Source organism: Rhinoraja longicauda, chromosome 12 (assembly GCF_053455715.1).
Source record: "Rhinoraja longicauda isolate Sanriku21f chromosome 12, sRhiLon1.1, whole genome shotgun sequence".
Classification (NCBI taxonomy): domain Eukaryota; kingdom Metazoa; phylum Chordata; class Chondrichthyes; order Rajiformes; family Arhynchobatidae; genus Rhinoraja; species Rhinoraja longicauda.
This window is the reverse complement of record NC_135964.1, coordinates 9,608,449-9,630,272: the sequence shown is the minus strand read 5'-3', so window position 1 is coordinate 9,630,272 and position 21,824 is coordinate 9,608,449. Positions and strand designations below refer to the sequence as shown.

At 42.6% G+C, this 21,824-nt stretch overlaps 1 protein-coding gene across 8 annotated transcripts in view; it reads right to left on the bottom strand.

Moving 5' to 3' along the window:
- glra2 (glycine receptor, alpha 2) overlaps positions 1-20,732 on the bottom strand; it is a 195,685-nt gene extending 174,953 nt beyond the window's left edge. Inside the window, exons 1-2 of one of the 8 annotated variants that reach the window (XM_078408991.1) lie at positions 20,146-20,732; positions 19,011-19,147 (exon numbers count right to left, since the gene is read on the bottom strand). In XM_078408991.1, coding sequence (XP_078265117.1) covers positions 19,011-19,147; positions 20,146-20,213 — 205 coding nt within the window. In that variant the 5' untranslated portion in view covers positions 20,214-20,732. Of the gene's footprint in view, positions 1-19,010; positions 19,148-20,145 lie in introns of those variants that run through there. The other 7 variants (XM_078408990.1, XM_078408988.1, XM_078408986.1 and 4 more) reach the window with 7 other exon arrangements.
- Between the last annotated feature and the right edge of the window lie 1,092 nt (positions 20,733-21,824).

Below are 21,824 nucleotides of genomic sequence, written 5' to 3'. Positions count from 1 at the left end.
GGTTCGGACCAGACGGGATAGCCTTTGTTGCCCTCGCGTATCGATGAGCCTTGGCCGCCCAACACCCTGTCGCCGGTTTGTGGTTTGTCCCTCCTCGGACCACTGTCGGTAGGTGCTCACCACTGCTGACCTGGAGCACCCTACAAGCCTTGCCATTTCAGAGATACTCTGACCCAGTCGTCTGGCCATAACAATTTGGCCCTTGTCAAAGTCGCTCGGGTCTTTACTCCTGCCCATTTCTCCTGCAACCAACACATCAACTTCAAGAACTGACTGTTCACTTGCTGCCTAATATATCCCACCCCTTGACATGTGCCACTGTAACAAGATAATCAATGTTATTCACTTAACCTGTCAGTGGTCATAATGTTTTGGCTTATCGATGTATGACTCTATGACATCTGCTTCCTTAGAAAGGCTTAGGAAGTTCAGCATATCACCAACAACCCTCACCAACTTCTACAGATGTGCCGTAGAAAGCATTTTATCAGGATGCCTCACAGCTTGGTTTGGGAACAGCTCCATCCAAGACCCCAAGAAATTGCCGTGAATTATGAATGCAGCCCAGACCATCACGCAAACCAACCTCCCTTCCATTGACTCCATTTGTACCTCACGCTGCCTTGGCAAGGCCAGCAGTATAATCAACGACAAGTCTCACCCTGGCCACTCCCTCTTCTCCCCTCCCCCATCAGGCAAAAGGTATAGAAATGTAAAAACACACACCTCCAGATTCAGGAACAGTTTGCTATTAGGCAACTGAATCATGCTACCACAACAAGATAGCAGTGCTGAACTACTATCTACCTCTTTGGTGATCCTCAAACTTTCCTTGATCAGATTTTGCTGACTTTATCTTGCACTAAATGTTATTTCCCTATCATGTATCTATACACTGTAATGGCTCCATTGTAACCGTGTATGGTCTTTCTGCAGACTGGTTAGCACGCCACAAAAGCTTTTCACTGCACCTCTGTACATGTGACAATAAACTAAACTGTAGACTGTATTTTAGAACACACTGCCTGAGTGGGAAATGGAAGCCTCTACTCTCATAACATATCAATAGCATGTAGACTCACACTTTAATTGCCATGGCAGAGGAGGCTATAAATTAAGAATTATTGTAGAGAGTAAATTGTTGGTCAACATGAATATTATGGGTTAAAAATCCTACTTGACTATGCTCCAAGACGATGACTTTGCAACAATAATTCACCTACTATAATTCTGTGAATCAGCCCAAAATGTGGACCTCCAAACTGGCATCACTATACTAATTGGGCTAAAGAAATATTAACCGCTAATATGAAACACCATTAGTAGGCATTAAACAAGACACCTTTGATCTTTTCTTCCTTCTATCTCGACAGTCTTTTAAATCTCAAGTCCGATGTCACCTAATCTCCATTTTGTGATTAAGCCAATCTCATTCACTCTTTTCTACCGTAATAATATCATAAATGGAAGATGTACAAATAGTAGTGAATAAAAGCTGAACAATGTCATGTACATTCGATCAATTTGTTTATCAGTTTGTCAGTTTAGTTCACTTACCGAGGTACAGTGAAAAGTTTTCACCAATTTGGATGGACCTCTTGGAAAATAAGGGATGAGTCTGACTCCCCCCAAAAAAATAGCAGTTGAGCAAAACTTTAAACAATTTTGCTTTGGCTTGCATTGGTTTCTTCCAAGACAGATGAGAGCAAACAGCATTAATAAATGCATCATTTATGATATTATTATTGCAACATAATCTCTAATACAACAATCTTACTGGTAGGCTTCATTGTAGAGCAACAGCATACCAATGTATTGAATCTTTTTAACTATTTTCAGCAAGTACTTTACTACAATGTTCTTCTTTACCCATGCATTTCCTTAATTGACACAATATGTGTTGTAGTAACGGGGGAAATTCATGTTGAAGAAGCGTACAATAGTAGGTGACTCAATGAGGCTCGCATGCACTATTGTCAAGTTACGTCACTGAAAAAGCAACTTCAATGCGTGTTTCCTTGTCATCCAGAGTAACCATGACCAAGTATGTAATTATACGTTCTCTCTCCCTTAATCAACGTGGTAAAATGGTGAGGGAAAGAACTGCAGATGCTGGTTTAAATCGAAGGTAGACACCTGGTGAGTGAATAGAATGGTGAGTAGGGCAACAATGAGCAACAAACGAGAAGGTAAATAGATGAATTTATCTTTTTAGGATAGAAAGAAAGATAGATAGATAAATAGATACAGTAGATAGATAGATGATAGATGATAGACAGACAGACAGATACTTTATTGTCACATGTACCGTGAAGGTACAGTCATGTAAATAGATGAATTTATCCTTTTAGGATAGATAGATAGATACATAGATAGATTGATGCAGTAGATAGATAGATGATAGAAAGACAGACAAACAGACAGATACTTTATTGTCACATGTACCGTGTAGTCATGTAAATAGATGAATTTATCCTTTTAGGATAGATAGATAGATACATAGATAGATTGATACAGTAGATAGATAGATGATAGATGATAGATAGACAGACAGATAGACAGATACTTTATTGCCACATGTACCGTGAAGGTACAGTCAAATTCTTTGTTTTTGAATATACAGTACACAACAAGGCGCAGATTTACATCGGCGAAACCAAGCGCAGGCTCGGCGATCGCTTCGCTGAACACCTGCGCTCGGTCCGCATTAACAAAACTGATCTCCCGGTGGCCGAGCACTTTAACTCCCCCTCCCATTCCCAGTCTGACCTTTCTGTCATGGGCCTCCTCCAGTGCCATAGTGAGGCCCGCCGGAAGTTGGAGGAGCAGCACCTCATATTTCGCCTGGGCAGTTTGCAGCCCGGTGGTATGAACGTCGACTTCTCCAACTTTAGATAGTTCCTCTGTCCCTCTCTTCCCCTCCTCCTTCCCAGATCTCCCTCTATCTTCCTGTCTCCACCTATATCCTTCCTTTGTCCCAGCCCCCCTGACATCAGTCTGAAGAAGGGTCTCGACCCGAAACGTCACCCATTCCTTCTCTCCCGAGATGCTGCCTGACCTGCTGAGTTACTCCAGCATTTTGTGAATAAATCGATTTGTACCAGCATCTGCAGTTATTTTCTTATAAGGCGCAGACAAAGTTACAAAGTACCCTTCAACATTGTTGGTAAATAATATTGAAAGCAGGGCCCTATCCAGCAAACCTGATGGTAATGAACTGAAGGAGATGTTAATCAATTACAAGATGCCACTGAGGCTGAATGCTATCTTCTCTATTCTAGTGTCGTTTTATTGAATAATCTTGGAAGGAAGTAGTCTTAGTGGACTCAGACATAAGCAAATACAACTGATCCATATCAAGCAAAGCTAATAGCAACCATGAAAGCTGGCAGCAAATTGAACAATGGAGTACAGAGTGAGTAATGGGTATGGTTCTCATCATTGGTAAACATCTGAGAAATTCTAAATACTGAAGCAGTTCAGAGAACAACCATACACTTAATGCCCCAGAGGTCCAGGTAATCAGGAAAGACTGGAGAAACAATGGATTTTTAAACAGGAAAGAAGGTGACTGAGAATTGATTGTAAAGATTTAAATATAGACGAATGTTGAGGCACAGAGATAACGAATACAAAAATATCTTAAATTCAGCTGTGGGGGTAGATTCAGGCAGCATAACTTCAAACATGAAAGATATTTTCAGTAAATAGATGGGAAGAAATTATACTGCACAATAGCACGAATAAACTTCAGGTCACTCAAGGAATAATATTGCAGCAGGAAGAAAATTATTATAAGCAATTTGTGCAGGACTGGAATCAGAAAAGAGCGACGCTGCCTAGTTGTACAAGAGAAAGAATATTAGACAATAGACAATAGGTGCAGGAGGAGGCCATTCGGCCCTTCGAGCCAGCACCACCATTCAATGTGATCATGGCTGATCATTCTCAATCAGTACCCCGTTCCTGCCTTCTCCCCATACCCCCTGACTCCGCTATCCTTAAGAGCTCTATCTAGCTCTCTCTTGAATGCATTCAGAGAATTGGCCTCCGCTGCCTTCTGAGGCAGAGAATTCCACAGATTCACAACTCTCTGACTGAAAACGTTTTTCCTCATCTCAGTTTTAAATGGCCTACCCCTTATTCTTAAACCGTGGCCCCTTGTTCTGGACTCCCCCAACATTGGGAACATGTTTCCTGCCTCTAACGTGTCCAACCCTTAATAATCTTATACGTTTCAATAAGATCTCCTCTCATCCTTCTAAATTCCAGTGTATACAAGGCTAGTCTCTCCAGTCTTTCAACATATGACAGTCCTGCCATTCCGGGAATTAACCTAGTAAACCTACGCTGCACGCCCTCAATAGCAAGAATATCCTTCCTCAAATTTGGAGACCAAAACTGCACACAGTACTCCAGGTGCGGTCTCACTAGGGCCCTGTACAACTGCAGAAGGACCACTTTGCTCCTATACTCAACTCCTCTTGTTATGAAGGACAACATTCCATTGGCTTTCTTCACTGCCTGCTGTACCTGCATGCTTCCTTTCGGTGACTGATGCACTAGGACACCCAGATCTCGTTGTACGTCCCCTGTTCCTAACTTGACACCATTCAGATAATACTCTTCCTTCCTATTCTTATCACCAAAGTGGATAACCTCACACTTATCCACATTAAACTGCATCTGCCATGCATCCGCCCACTCACACAACCTGTCCAAGTCACCCTGCAACCTCATAGCATCTTCCTCACAGTTCACACTACCACCCAGCTTTGTATCATCTGCAAATTTGCTAATGGTACTTTTAACCCCTTCATCCAAGTCATTAATGTATATTGTAAATAGCTGCGGTCCCAGCACCGAGTCTTGCGGTACCCCACTAGTCACTGCCTGCCATTCTGAACGGGACCCATTTATCCCCACTCTTTGCTTTCTGTCTGTCAACCAATTTTCTATCCATGTCAGTACCCTACCCCCAATACCATGTGCTCTAATTTTGCCCACTAATCTCCTATGTGGAACCTTGTCAAAGGCTTTCTGAAAGTCAAGGTACACCACATCCACCGGCTCTCCCTTGTCAATTTTCCTAGTTACATCCTCAAAGAATTCCCCTTCGTAAATCCATGCTGACTCGGAACAATCCTGTTACTGCTATCCAAATGCTCCGCAATTTCGTCTTTTACAATTGACTCCAGCATCTTCCCCACCACTGATGTCAGACTAACTGGTCTATAATTTCCCGTTTTCTCTCTCCCTCCTTTCTTAAAACATGGGACAACATTAGCTACCCTCCAATCCACAGGAACTGATCCCGAATCTATGATCACCAATGCGTCCACAATTTCTAGCGCCACCTCCTTAAGTACCCTGGGATGCAGACCATCAGGCCCTGGGGATTTATCAGCCTTCAGTCCCATCAGTCTACCCAACACCATTTCCTGCCTAATGTGGATTTCCTTCAGTTCCTCCGTCACCCTAGGGTCTCTGGATGTTACTTTACTCAGCCATATCAGCAATAGAAGGAAATTTAAAGGGAAATATCGAGGGATTTTTTTAGCCATTGTGTCTTAGCTAAGGTCTGCTTCAGTGCTGTGACAAGACAGTGAACATGACACAACCACAGAGATGTCAGAAAATAGATATGGTTAAGTGAGGCCACAATGTATTCAAAGGACTGAGGATTGTTAAAGGAGGCTTGAGGGAATCAACAAATACGACCAATTATTTTGCATGCAAAATTTCCAGAACAACTCTAGAAATTACAAAAGAATGACGAATTAAGATAGGCAGAAATAACCTGAGGAAGGGTTCTGATCCGAAGCATCATCTATGCATGTTCTCAGCGGATGCTGCTTGACCCGCTGAGTTACTCCAGCACTTTGGGTCTTTTTTTGGTAAATCAGCATCTGCAGTTCCTCTTCTCCACATATTGGCAGAATTACCAAGTTACTTTGGAATTGCCAAAGACAGATGGGTAAATTAGTAATTAGTTCCTTTATAAAAATTAGTAATTAGGTCCTTTGTTTGGATTATCCAAAATACTTGAAGTTTTCAGTTTCCACCGTCTTAGCCGAAACTGGATCCTGGCATGCAGCATGATGAATCAGAGGTGTTGAGGATGGGAGCAGAGATTGCACAGTTCTGTAGTTTAGTTTAGTTTTAATTTAGCTTAGTTTATTGTCACGTGTGCCGAGGAACAGTGAAAAGCTTTTAGTTGCGTGCTATCCAGTCAGCGGAAAGACAATACACAATCACAGTCGAGCCATTTGCAGTGTACATGATAAGGGAATAACATTTGGTGCAAGGTAAAGACAGTAACATCTGATCAAGGAGAGTCCGAGGGCCACCAATGAGATAGATAGTAGTTCAGGACTGCAATGAGATAGATAGTAGTTCTGGTTGAGGTATCCAGTAATGAAGCAGAAATTAATCAAATTGGAGTCATAATGATAGATTTTTATTTTAGTGTCTGATTACAAAGCATCACCTGACTATGACACAGAAATATGTAGATATTATGATCTACAAAGATTTTGTTCCAATTTTCAGTGGAAAACTGATGCCAGTTATGCCTGGATTCTAAATACAAAACTTTACCATGTAATGTCGGATATTTACAATATATCAAGGAGGTATTCAGACTAATTAACCTGGTGCATTAGTAATGGGTATCAATATTGTGCCATTTCCCCACCTATTTTCCAGGTGATTCAATATTCTTTTAGATTCAAACAATGTTGTACTAACACTAAAGGCAATTCTGATTTTCCATGACTGTTTCTAGGTTCTACACATTCATGTTACCATGGTCATCTTTACAACATCTTTCTGTATTCTCTTTCTTAAACTTATTCATTTGAAGGCTGAGGGCATCACCGACAAAGTTGGCATTTATTGCTCATCTTTAATTACCCTTGGGAAGGTATGGTCAGCATAATTTTTTGCTCACAGCGTTACTGGGTATGGAGCATCTTGATTTAAATCTATTGATGCTGCGATGCTCATAAACTGGTGTAAGGAAATCATATGTCCCTCGATCATGATAACTCATTAATGGATTGGATTTACAGTTTGGGTGTGCACAAGCTGCCAGCATGTCATGTGCAAAGAGATGGTGTGTCAATTGGAGGGGAATCTGTGGGTGGTGGTGTTCTCATGCATGTCTTAGTGCATATTGGTGGCAGTTTTTAAAAAAAATCTAAAATATTTATTCAAATATTAAAATAATATATACAATACAATAAAACCAAAACAGAACCCACCACCAGAATACTATACAAATATACCAATTGAAACTATTCTACAATTATATTACAATCCCCATCCTGGATACATCCAATCCCCGCGGTGCCCAGCGGTCCCGGAAATCCCCCAGGGTGCCCGTGGACAGCGCATAGTCCCTCTCCAACACCACCCGGGCGCGGATGTAACCCCGGAAAAGGGGTAGGCAGCTGGCTCGGGCAGAGCCCTCTTCCGCCTGGCGCCGTGAGTCGCGGATGGCCAGCTTGGCCAGGCCCAGGAGCAGGGATTGCAGTTTGGGAGGCATAGCCAAGATGATGCAAATAACAGCCATGCATTTCCTTTTAGGGACCATGGAACATCGACCAGAGAACAGTGCCGCACAGAAATGGACCCTTAGGCCACAATGTTTGTGCCGAACATGATGCCTAGTTAAATAAATCTCACCTGCGTACATGATCCATATCCCTCATTTCTCTGTACTTCCACCATCTCTTAAATCCCACTATCATACCTGACTTTAAGCTTGCGCCCTTTTCAGGACGGACAATGACAGTGATGTATCATTTGAAACACGGATGATGGATACGGAAGGAGGAGGATGAATTTCTTAAATTAATCTCCTTGAGTTAATTTATATATTTTAAATCACCTCGTGCCTCATCAAGATTTTGAACAATTCTGTCATAGCTTTTCTTACCATTTCTTATTCTAATAAAATGGGCAACTTTAACCCTTTCCACCTCGAAGAGGTGGAGCAGTTAAAATCAGTTTAAATTCACCAATGTAAACCGCACATAGATTGACAGGCTACAATATTAAATGCACAATAGGTCTCTAAGCAGCTCCTTCGAATAGATAGATCAAACTCATAGTGTCTCATCCCGATTCAACAATATGGACCAGAACAGAAAGGTCGTTGGAGGAACAGAATCTCATATTTTGCTTGGGCAGCTTACAACCCAACGGTATGAATATTGACTTCTCTAACTTCAAATAACCCTTGCTCTCCCTCTCTCTCCATCCCTCCATCCCTCCCCTATCCTCGATCTCCGACCAGTCTGACTGTCCTCCTGATTTAATTTCATCTTTGTATGCTTCATTGTCACCTTCCCCTGGCTAACAATGGTCTATACTAAATTTTCCGTGATATACATCCCCTTTGATGTCGTGTTTTCACACCTTACCATTCCATATCCGTGTGTCTCCCACTCCCGTGACTCTCAGTCTAAAGAAGTGTCTTGACCTGAAATGTCACCCATTCCTTCTACCCAGAGATGCTGCCGGTCCCGCTGAGTTACTCCAGCATTTAGTGTCTATTTTTGGTGTAAACCGGTATCTGCAGTTCCTTCCTACACAGAAAAGTAGTTGTCTGACAAGCCAGTAGAGGCAGATTTCAAGGTGCCCAAATTGTCTTGTTGTGGTATCATTCCTCCTTTGGGCTTCATAAGAAAAATTCAGACCAGATTGGACTGCAAGATGTCTTCGAATTTCCTTCTCTATGACTCAACGAAGTGGAGGGGGCCATTCCTTCATTTCTTGAGGAGATCCTGTCAACCACCAGCCTCATTGCCCACCAGCCCACTGCTGCTCCTACCAAGTTATCACAGGCAATAGAACGTGTGGGATGTGCCTGAGGTCAGGGTCTCAACTTCCCGCACCCCACCCACTATGTTTCTCTTGCTGCTAAGGTGGTGCAGCGGTAGAGTTGCTGCCTTACAGTTCTTGCAGTGCCAGAGATCCGGTTTCGATCCTAACTACGGATGCTGTCTGTATGGAGTTTGTACGTTCTCCCTGTGACCACGTGGGTTTCCTCCGAGATCTTCGGTTTCCTCCCACGCTCCAAAGACGTACAGGTTTGTAAGTTGATTGGCTTGGTATAAGTATAAAAATTGTCCCTAGTGGGTGTAGGATAGTGTTAATGTGCGGGGATCGCTGGTCGGTGCAGACTCGGTGGGCCGAAGGGCCTGTTTCCGCGGAGCATCTCTAAACTAAACCAGAATTGGGATCGTATGTTTGCCACTTCAGCAATATCCTGCAGATTTCCATCCAATGTTAAAATGAAGTCCTACATCTTTTATGCTCTCCTCACCGCTGAGGACATCTTAGTAAACTTCTCCGCTAGGCCCCTTGCCTACTTAAATTAGGGTGGACTAACATTGACCTAGAATGAGAGATTTTCTGTGTTAATTTTCTCAGCATGTTCCATGGACCACACTGGGAACCAATGGATCCAGCCCATAACTTCAAAACTCAGGGTCCCAACATGAAACATCACTGAGGATAGACACAAAATGCTGGAGGAAATCATGGGGACAGGCAGCACCTCTGGATAGAAGGAATGGGTGACGTTTCGGTCGCATCACCCATTCCTTCTCTCCAGAGATGCTGCCTGTCCAGCATTTTGTCTCTATCTATGGTGTAAACCAGCATCTGCAGTTCCTTCCTGAAACATCATCCATCTATTCCTTCCACAGTTGCTGCCTGATCTACTGAGTTCCTCCAGCCTTTTTTTTCCAGCCTCCGTTTTTGCAAATCAATCATATTAATACTTGAATAATCATGAACTATGAATGTGTAATTTCCTTCTACGATAAGAATGGAAGATTTTTCTTAACCTATGAAACGTGAATTAACTGGTTAATTATTCATTTTACCAATGAATCTTTGTATTTGCAGTCTATGGGTCTGATTTACAAAGCTAAGATTCATTTTAGGGTTTTGAAATGTTAATCATGGTTTTATTACACTTTTAAAATTTATATTTCAGAACATTAAGTCTATTCTTTAAATTCTTTAAAGTTTGATCCTTTAGGGAATATGTACCTAGTTTTCCTTCAAGGCATTATTTTGTCTGAATCAGGTTTTATCCAAAATCTCCCTTCATCTACTAACCTTTAACTTCTCTTATTTCTCGGATGTCTTTAAATATTAACATCCAAACGTGTCCCTTTGCTCGAGTCCAAATAATATAAGAGCTGTGTGACCCCTGGAGGAATTCAATATCTCTCCAGTCAGAAAATATACTTTCTAATACCCATCTAATTATGCAGTTAACAATATTCTCATTAACACAATATGCCTTGAATTCGTCACAATCCTACTTTAGGTCATGTGCAAGGAGAAAATCACAAGAATTATAAAGGGAAAACTGACTTCTTAATCCATAAACATTGCATTCCTTGGTCTGTAAATTCTATTATATTTTCAAAATCTTTTGTTGGAATTGATGGATGTAATTTTTATCCAATTTCATGGAAAGTACAACAGAGGTTCCTTTGCCCGATAGATTCATAATGGTGTTTATGGTTCTCATAAACTTCATATTACCCTTGTTCATTTAATTCTGTCAGCAACATCGTCTATTTCTTTCTATATCATATGCTTAGTAAATGTTAATTTGACTATTACTAATTCTCGCAAAGTGCACCATTTTGAATGTTATTTTGTCCATCGTTACCCAATTTAGTTTATTCTTTCTTTCTTGTATCAAAACATGAGTTCAATAGGTTTTTTAGCTGTATGACTTTTATATCAAGGCTGATTTATAGACTACGGCAGGACCTTCAAATACTACCTCTGATTTTGTCCCTGTATTCCAGAATACAATTCATCAAAGCCTAGTGTCTTTTACATTGAGTGATCCAGGAGCATTTTTAAGACCTTCCTTCTTATCTAGAATGACATTTTCCTCCAGATCTTGCTCTTGAATACTTTGTTTATACAACCTTATGATTTTGAATAAATATAGAAAAATCACCCTGTCCGTCTACTCCACCTTTGTTCAATGGGAAGATTTTCTTCTTAATTTATAGTTGATCTCACCATTGTGCTAACTGTTTTTTTGCTTTATCTTTTTATATTGCCTACAACCGTCTTTTTGGATCTGCTTAGCATGTATTTTGCTATTTCTTTGCTTACTACTTATGGTTATTATTTGGAAATTGTACTACATATGTCTTAGATTTAAATATCATCTCAATGTTTATCATTCATCCAAGGAATTTCACCTTCGCTGTGCCTTCTCTATTTCTGAGAAAATACAACTTGCTTTACAGTTTTATTTCAAACATACCCACTATCCTGGATGTTGCCAGGACTAGAGGGTGTGAGCTATAGGGAGAGGTTGAGTAGGCTGGGTCTCTATTCCATGGAGCGCAGGAGGATGAGGGGGGAACTTATAGAGGTGTACAAAATCATGAGAGGACTAGATTGGGTAGATGCACAGAGTCTCTTGCCCAGAGTCGGGGAATCGAGGACCAGAGGACATACCGTAGGTTCAAGGTGAAGGGAAAAGATTTAAAATAAATCCGTGGGGTAACCTTTTCACACACAGGGTGGTGGGTGTATGGAACAAGCTGCCAGAGGAGGTAGTTGAGGCTGGGACTAACCCATTGTTTAAGAAACAGTTAGACAGGTCCATGGATAGGGCAGGTTTGGAGGGATATGGACCAAACATAGGGAAGTGGGACCAGTGTAGCTGGGACATGTTGGCTGAAATGGGCAAGTTGGGCCGAAGGGCCTGTTTCCACACTGTATTGTTCTATGACTCTGTGACTATCCATCCAAGGCACATTTTGCAATAGACAATAGACAATAGGTGCAGGAGGAGGCCATTTGGCCCTTTGAGCCAGCACCACCATTCAATGTGATCATGGCTGATCATTCTCAATCAGTACCCCGTTCCTGTTTCTCCCCATACCCCCTGACTCCACTATCCTTAAGAGCTCCATCTAGCTCTCTCTTGAATGCATTCTGAGAATTGGCCTTCACTGCCTTCTGAGGCAAAGAATTCCACAGATTTACAACTCTCTGACTGAAAACGTTTTTCCTCATCTCCGTTCTAAATGGCCTACCCCTTATTCTTAAACTGTGGCCCCTGGTTCTCGACTCCCCCAACATTGGGAACATGTTTCCTGCCTCTAACGTGTCCACCCCCTTAATAATCTTATATGTATCGATAAGATCCCCGCTCATCCGTCTAAATTCTAGTTTATACAAGCCTAGTCGCTCCAGTCTTTCAACATATGACAGTCCCGCCATTCCGGGAATTAACCTAGTAAACCTACACTGCACGCCCTCAATAGCAAGAATATCCTTCCTCAAATCTGCAGACCAAAACTGCACACAGTACTCCAGGTGCGGTCTCACTAGGGCCCTGTACAACTGCAGAAGGACCTCTTTACTACTATACTCAACTCCTCTTGTTATGAAGGCCAACATTCCATTGGCTTTCTTCACTGCCTGCTGTACCTGCATGCTTCCTTTCAGTGACTGATGCACTAGGACACCCAGATCTCGTTGTACGTCCCCTTTTCCTAACTTGACATCATTCAGATAATAATCTGCCTTCCTATTCTTACCACCAAAGTGGATAACCTCACACTTATCCACATTAAACTGCATCTGCCATGCATCTGCCATGCAGCTGCCCACTCACACAACCTGTCCAAGTCACCCTGCAACCTCATAGCATCTTCCTCACAGCTCACACTACCACCCAGCTTTGTAACATCTGCAAATTTGCTAATGGTACTTTTAATCCCTTCATCCAAGTCATTAATGTATATTGTAAATAGCTGCGGTCCCAGCACCGAGCCTTGCGGTACCCCACTAGTCACTGCCAGCCATCTGAAAGGGACCCATTTATCCCCGCTCTTTGCTTTCTGCCTGTCAACCAATTTTCTATCCATGTCAGTACCCTACCCCAATACCATGTGCTCTAATTTTGCCCACTAATCTCCTATGTGGGACCTTGTCGAAGGCTTTCTGAAAGTCGAGGTACACCACATCCACCGGCTCTCCCCAGTCAATTTTCCTAGTTACATCCTCGAAATATTCCAGAAGATTAGTCAAGCATGATTTCCCTTTCATAAATCCATGCTGACTCGGAACGATCCTGTTACTGCTATCCAAATGCTCCACAATTTCATCTTTTATAATTGTCTCCAGCATCTTCCCCACCACTGATATCAGACTAACTGGTCTATAATTTCCCGTTTTCTCTCTCCCGCCTTTCTTAAAAAGTGGGATAACATTAGCTAACCTCCAATCCACAAGAACTGATCCTGAATCTATAGAACATTGGAAAATGATCACCAATGCATCCACAATTTCTAGAGCTACCTCCTTAAGTACCCTAGGATGCAGACCATCAGGCCCTGGGGATTTAGTCCCATCAGTCTACCCAACACCGTTTCCTGCCTAATGTGTATTTCCTTCAGTTCCTCTGTCACCTTAGGATCTCTGGCCACTAGAACATCTGGGAGATTGTTTGTTTCTTCCTTAGTGAAGACAGATCCAAAGTACCGGTTCAACTCGTCTGCCATTTCCTTGTTCCCCATAATAAATTCCCCTGCTCCTGTCTTCAAGGGACCCACATTTGCCTTGACTATTTTTTCCCTCTTCACATACCTAAAAAAGCTTTTACTATACGCCTTTATATTATTGGCTAGCTTACCGTTGGTACCTCATCTTTTCTCCCCGTATTGCCTTTTTAGTTATCTTCTGTTGATCTTTTAAAGAGTCCCAATCCTCTGGCTTCCCACTCTTCTTTGCTATGTTATACTTCTTCTCTTTTATTTTTATGCTGTCCTTGATTTCCCTTGTCAGCCACAGGTGCCTCTTACTCCCCTTAGAATCTTTCCTCCTCTTTGGGATAAATTGATCCTGCAACTTCTGCATTATTCCCAGGAATACCTGCCATTGCTGTTCCACCATCTTCCCTGCTAGGGCCTCCTTCCAGTCAAACCTGGCCAGCTCCTGCTTCATGCCTCTGTAATCCCCTTTGCTATACTGTAATACTGACAGTTCTGATTTCCCTTCTCCCTCTCAATTTGTAGAGTAAAACATCATATTGTGATCACTGCCTCCTAATGGCTCTTTTACCTTGAGTTCCCTCAATGATTATCTAATTTAGCTATGTTATTCCTGTGCTTGCCTCTTGAAAGGCTTGATGCTTTCAAGAGAGAGCTAGATAGAGCTCTTAAAGATAGCAGAGTCAGGGGGTATGGGGAGAAGGCAGGAACGGGGTATTGATTGAGAATGATCAGCCATGATCACATTGAATAGTGGTACTGGCTCGAAGGGCCAAATGGCCTACTCCTGCACCTAATGTATTTTGTCTATTGTCTATTGAAAGCTTCTTTTGTTCCAGTCAAACAACTTCACCCACAACTTGCTTTTCTTTTGTATTTTAAGTCTGAAATGATTTACATTATGATTTATATTCTCTTGTTGCTTTTTCCTATTATATTACTTCTTGTTCACTTTCATTTTGAGTAACTAGATTCTGAACTGCCTCCTTTTTTTAAACTAAAGGGATACTGATCCAGAAGTATCCTTAACACAATCAAAAATCCCCCCTCCTTCCCAATATACTGTACATCACCTTTACCAGCCTATCTTCATTAAATTAAACTCCTCCATTAATATCACTAATATTTACATAATTTGCTCTACCTATCTTGGAACCTCCTATGTTTCTATTGCTTGGTGGTCTATAATAAACGTGATTCGTTAACAATGATATTTGGTGCTTTAATTGTAGGCAAATACATTCATATTTTGTGCTTGCATCTATGGATTTTATAACCATTTTTCCATTATAAAATGAATGAGTCTGAAGAAGGGTCTCGACCCGAAATGTCACCCATTCCTTCTCTCCAGAGATATTGCCTGTCCCGCTGAGTTACTCCAGCTTTTTGTGTCTACCTTTGATTTAAACCAGCATCTGCAGTTCTTTCCTACACATAAAATTAATATACTTTCGCCTCCAAAATTTTCGTGCCATATTTTTGGAAAATTACAACACCATGTGTTCGATTGTAATATTTAAAAGAGTCACATAGTAAAATTGGGGTTTTACACTACAATAGTAACTATATATATCTGATATGTAAAGGTATCTGTATGTTATTTCAAAAGTGTGGTGTACAGAGACACACTACTTACTATAAGAGCCATAGAAACATACAGCGTAGAAACAGGCCCTTCAGCCCAACTTGCACATGCTGACCAGCATGTCCCATCTGCACTAGTCCCACCTGCCTGTGTTTGGGCCATATCCCTCTAAACCTATCTTATCCTTAAACCTACCTCTCCAAATGTTTTTTAAACATTTTAAACACTGCCTCAACTATGCCTTCCAGCAGTTTGTTCCATATACCTACCACAATTTGTGTAAAAAGTTGCCCCTCGGGTTCATAATAAATCTTTACCCCTCACCTTAAACCTATGTCCTCTGGTTCTTGATTTCCCTATACTGGGTAAATGACTGAATTCACCCTATCCATTCCTCTCAAGATCTTATACACCTCTATAAGATCACCCCCTCATCCTCCTGTGCTCTGGACAGGTTTATTAACATGTTTTATTGATTATAGGTACTGTAAATAGAACATTTGCACAAAATTCAAGAAAAATAAAGCTTAATAATATGAAGACAAACTTTTCAGTTCTTTGTGTGAATACGATACCTTACACCATAAGATTGATGGAATTATCTGAATGTATCGGCTCTTATTTGGCACTTCACTCGTTCATAGATCATATTCAGTTGATAGATTCATAGAGTCATACAGTGATACAGTGTGGAAACAGGCCCTTCTGTGCAACTTGCCCACACCGGCCAACATGTCCTAGCTACACTAGTCCCACCTGCCAGCATTTGGTCCATATCCCTCCAAACCTGTCCTATCCATGTACTTGTCTAACTCTTTCTTAAATGCTGGGATAGTCCCAGCCTCAATTATCTCCTCTGGTAGCTTGTTGTTCCATACACCCACCACCCTTTGTGTGAAAAAGTTACCCCTCAGATTCCAAATAAATCGTTTCCCCTTCACCTAAGATCTATGTCTGGTCCTTGATTCACCTACTCTGGCAAGAGACTCTGTGCATCTACCTGATCTATTCCTCTCATGATCTTATACTTCACTATAAGATCATCCCTCATCCTCCTGTGCTCCAAGGAATAGAGTCCCATCCTACTCAACCTCTCCCTATAGCTCAGTCCCTCTAGAACTGGCAACATCCTCATAAATCCCTTTCCAGCTTAACACCAACTTTCCTATAACATGGTGCCCAGAACTGAACATAATACTCTAAATGCGACCTCACCAACGCTTTATACAACTGCAACGTGACCTCCCAACTTCTATACTCAATTCTCTGACTCATGAAGACCAATGTGCCAAAAGCCTTTTTGACCACCCTATACACCTGCGACTCTGCCTTCAAGGAACAATGAACGTGCACTCCTAGATCCCTCTGCTTTACAACACAACCCAGAGCCCTACCATTCACTGTGTACGTTCTTCCCATGTTAGACTTTCCAAAATGCCAAACAACTCACATTTCTCAGTATTAAATTCCATCAACCATTCCTCAGCCCACCTGGCCAACCGATCAAGATCCTGCTGCAATCTTTCACATCCATCTTCACTATCTGCAAAACCGCCCACATTTGTATCATCAGCAAACTTGCTAATCTTGCCATGTATGTTCTCATCCAAATTATTGATATAAATGACAAACAGTAACGGGCCCAGCACTGTACCCTGCGGCACCCCGCTCGTCACAGGCCTCCAGTCCAGGCCAGTGATATGAATAGGCTGCGAGCTGCACTGTGGCAACTCACCGAGATTAAGTTTCACAGCACTTCTCAACTCTCTCACTAATGGCAGCATGCCATGGGAATCCACCTCTTCCAAAGTTCCATTCCGAGTCACACAGCATCCAGGAAATGCACAATGCCCTCTTTGTTACCTGTGGGTTTAAATCCCAAGTCTTCCTCCTTACATCCTTGTGGAGCGTGTTTATCACATAGACTGCAGGGACTCAAGAAGGCGTCTCGATAACTCCTCATGGGAAAAAATGTGACTTGGTAATAATTCCGCAGCTTTCCAGTGATGTCCTCATCTCATTGAGTAGCAAAAATAAAAATCACTTTTGCAGATGGAGGAGGGGGTTGGGGTGTGGTATGGGGTTGGTAAATACAATCCTATCCACATCCACAGAGCTGCTGCAGAAATGGCCAACAGCATCGAGTTCCCCAGTGTTCAGATCACCAACAACGTAACCTGCTCCTTCCCTTCACACTGATGCGGTGATCAAGAAGGCACACCAGCCTATTGATTTTCTTAGGCGTTTGAGAAGACTTCGCATGTCCACAAGCATTCTTTATAACTTCTGCAGGTGTGTTATATGAAATATTCTGACAGGATGCATCTCAGCCTGGTATGGTATCTACTCCCTTCCACGCCACACTCCACAGCATTCAATAAGCATTGCATGCAAGTCATCCAATCTGGTTAATCCGGGTGTAGCTTCGGACACCAAGCATTCAATTAGAGGTTATTGGCATTCTTCAGATTTTTCCCATTAAATGCTCCTTATTTCAGTCCTACGTGAACCTGCAGCGAATGTACATTTAGTATTTCACCTTAGGCTGGTTGATATCTTCGGTTTAAAAAAAGATATCGTTGTACCAGTAACATATATGTTGTTATATTACTAAATGCTTCAAATCCTTCTCTTCAGTGATGCTGCCTGTCCCGCTGAGTTACTCCAGCATTTTGTGTCTACCTTCGGTGTAAACCGGCATCTGCAGTTCCTTCCTACACGTGACTTAATGCGTCTGATCCTTAGATGCTGATAATCTCCATTACTTGTAGTTATGCATCATAGGTCTCCGTGAAGACGGTCTTCATAGGTCTTCTTCAGTCTGAAGAAGGGTCTCGACCCGAAACGTCACCCATTCCTTCTCTCCCGAGATGCTGCCTGACCTGCTGAGTTACTCCAGCATTTTGTGAATAAATACCTTCGATTTGTACCAGCATCTGCAGTTATCTTCTTATAGGTCTTCGTGATCTGTACAGTGGCATCATGCATTTCAATTGAATTTCAAATCATTTGGGTTCTGTGATTTTATAGATGAGGGACTAGAAATAAGGAGCATTAAATGTGAAAAAGCACGAAGGACGCCAATAATCTCTAATTGAATGAATGCTTGGTGTCCAGGTACGTGACCCAAAGGTTGATTGGGCTGATTAACCAGATCAGTTGACTTACATTGGGCGCTGAAATATTGGGAGCGTCATCAATATTTATCAGTTGGAGTACTAAACGTAAACATTCACATGTTCCTTTACAAACGGACTGTCTGTAACTCAAATGATCAACATGTTCCAACTGGGATTTATTTCCCTTCGTCCATATATTTATGTTTGGTGTTGGGAATAAGAACAAACGGTGTGTGTTAATAGACATCTATTTTACCTCGCGTTACGTAACTCGGGGGAAATAGCATACCAGTTTTTTCTTTTTCTTTTTGTAAAGCAAATATTATGTCAACATTAGAAAGGGGGCGGAACCAGCACATACACGTATTTATTTTTCTCCTCAAAAGCGCTGGCTTCATTAGTTGATTCGGGGCATGCTGTTTTGAAGGAAGCTATGACAGATAACGCCAACGTGCCAGGGAAACGGACACTGCCATCCAAATGACAAATTCGCGTTTGTACATCTGTGATATCCCAAATCGAATTGGACTGGCGTTGACAAAGTGAAGTCGCTGCACTTCGCCCGAAGTTGGCAACAGGGGGTCTTCCAAAGTCGTCACCCCCCCCCCCAAAAAAAACTGCCACGCTATATCCCCTCTGACACATGTAATTCCATGGCAAATTGTAAATGCGAGGTTCCAGAACTGATTTAGACAATAGGCAGGTTGTGCTACTTGCTGCGCCGATATTGAGTGTCCCCTTTTTTACCTTTAAAATTCGGTCTGATTCGGGCGTCGTATCCTGACGTCCTTCCCATCAGTTTATCCAGGAAATCCGAGGGGGACATGGTCTGCGAGCCCGGTTTGGCTGAAGACCTGGAATCATGTTCCTTGGAGAGGGCTAACCTGAAGAACACATGACCGACCCGGCGTTAGGCAGATCTGCGCTTTCAGATACACAACATTATGCCGGGTTGTGCAAATAACAAGGCATCCCGTTTGAACGGAAATATTTTGGGGCTTCTCCCGGTATCAAATAAAGGACCAATACGCCCAGCAAAAGTGCCCCCAGCCTGATTCTCATTTCAATTGCACATGCGTTTTCCATAAAGCCCATGCGTTGAAAATTAATGTCAAAGGCAGATTTCACAGGAAGATACACACATCAGTCATATTTTAATCTACACACGTTTCGTTCTGCTGAGAGTCGTATTACCAGAGCTGTTGAATGCAATCGGAATGCATAAAAAGTCATACGGATTTCCATCAACAGAGCTTCCCAACGTAAACCCCCCCCCCCCCCCCCTCCCCACACAATTGAATTATTAATACTGGTGCTATTCGTTTATAGCGAGATATATGAGGATATTTTATGGGTTAATCTATTATTTGTGGATATTCGGAACAATCAACCAGTTTATGTCGAACCATCAAGAAAGCAAATGCAATTGCGTGGCTACATTTCCAAATATTTACGATCATCTGGAGATACTGAAACTGCACAGCTCCGGGCTCAATATACAATGGAATTTCAAGAACTTTCGCTAAACACAGCGTACTGGTGAATAAGAGGGGTAGTTGTCGCCCCTCCGCTAAAGGACAACAAATAAGGGGTGGGGGGAGTGGGAGGGGGGGTTTACGTTCAGGCACCCCCACGTTTCAGACTACAACTTCCAGCGTGTGTGCCATATCGGGCTTCGATCGGTCACAAGCCATTCCACGCAGGCTGGGAGATACTTTGTTACTCCGATGCACGCCCAGAGAGAGTACCAGTATACATTGGAAGTCTTCTCTCCGCGCTATGCTATTCCCCATTGCTCGAGTCGCCACAAACGTGAGCACAAGGCAAAGGAGAGCAAACGCAAGGCTCTCCTCGCGTCTCCCCTGTTAAATGCCGACCATACCTGAAGTTGCTGGTTTCCAGGAAGCATGCGAACACTGTTGTCAGGATTTTCACAACTGGTCGATTCATTCCGCCAAACTCTTATCTCTCTGTTCTGTCTGTCTGTCTGATATCGAGCGCAGTGTTCTAGGAATAACGTCTCTCCCCACCCCTCCCCACCCCACCCCCTTCTTCAAAAAAACACACTGGGCAGATCGTGTGGGGAAGTCAGATCCAGCGCTTTCCACCCAAACAGTCGGCGAATGAGACGCGGGCGGAGGGAAGACAACGCAGGACATCAGTCCTCAGTAACATCGTGCGCCAGGAGACTTGGAGACCGCGCTGTTGCTGTGGGGAGTGAGGAGCGTCAGAATGGCATCTTTACCCAAAGCCCCTCCGTAAACACGACGTCAGGAATCAAACTTCATGTTGAGGGAAGCGGTTGAGATTTGGCTCCCCTCCGGGAAGCGCCGGCACCATATTCGCTGGGGTTGAGGAGGGTGGGAGGGTGGGAGGGGAAGTGGGGATAGAGGGCGGCTCAAGTCAGTGAAGAGCCGACCAGCCACCAGAGCTTGAACACAGCCGCTGCATTTCAGCACTTGGACAGCTCCCGGGCTCGCAGCTACCACATCACGCATGTCTACTAAGCCTCCATGTGGAGACGTGACCGGCTTGCTAAGGAGCTCCAAGTCATCAGATGGATGGAGAAGTCGGATACACGTCCATGCGATCGAGGATTAGCAATGCGAAGTCATGTAGAATCTCTTTCATCATTCTCATTCTGCTGACTGTAAATGGCTGGTGCTATTATGTTTCAGGACATACTTGTAGACCATACAATGTGCCTCCGATTCAAAGGAATCAGTGCCCATGTTGGGAAACCACGACCTCATAACTGATTGGTTAGCCTGGCATTTTTTTCCCAGCTGCTTTGTTGCCCACCTGTTAATACAAAGTTGTTCCATTCTCATTCTTATGGATTTCTGCTTTACTCTTCGCTGCCCAATATGTTTGCCCAGATTCTAACAGACCAGGAATATAAACTCCGAGTGAACAGCGGAATATTAAGAAACGATTTGGTTATAGATAGGAATAAGATGGCTAGATCTGGTACTTTTTAAGCACCTTTGTTTACAAATAGAACGTTCACCCAATAAGACAGACACAAAGGGCTGGAGTACCTCAGGCAGCATCTCCGGGGAGAAGGAATGGGTGACATTTCGGGTCGAGACCCTTCATCGGACAGAGGGCTCTATCTTCGGTTTATATAATATAAGAAAATAACTGCAGATGCTGGTACAAATCGAAGGTATTTATTCACAAAATGCTGGAGTAACTCAGCAGGTCAGGCAGTCTATCTTCGGTTTAAACCAACATCTGCAGTTCCTTCCTACACAAGTTCACCTAATGGTGTTACAGATGGCCCTGTTAACGTCGAAATGAACTGTTCGGTTACTTTATTTTCTGCCCTCCCGCAGTTGTGCTGAATGAAATCTGTACATGTTGCTGTTAGAACAATCGGAATGTGATTATGGTCGATATTCCTTCGTGTACCATTCCATTCAATTGCTTCGATTATTGTAATTGGCTTTCGTAAACCAAATCGTAAACTAAAAAAAGAGTTTACAATGTAGGAAACGTTTATCTTTGGCTTGCCCGGCATGTTTCCATTGCTATTGCCCCCGAAGCAGTTGTAAACTG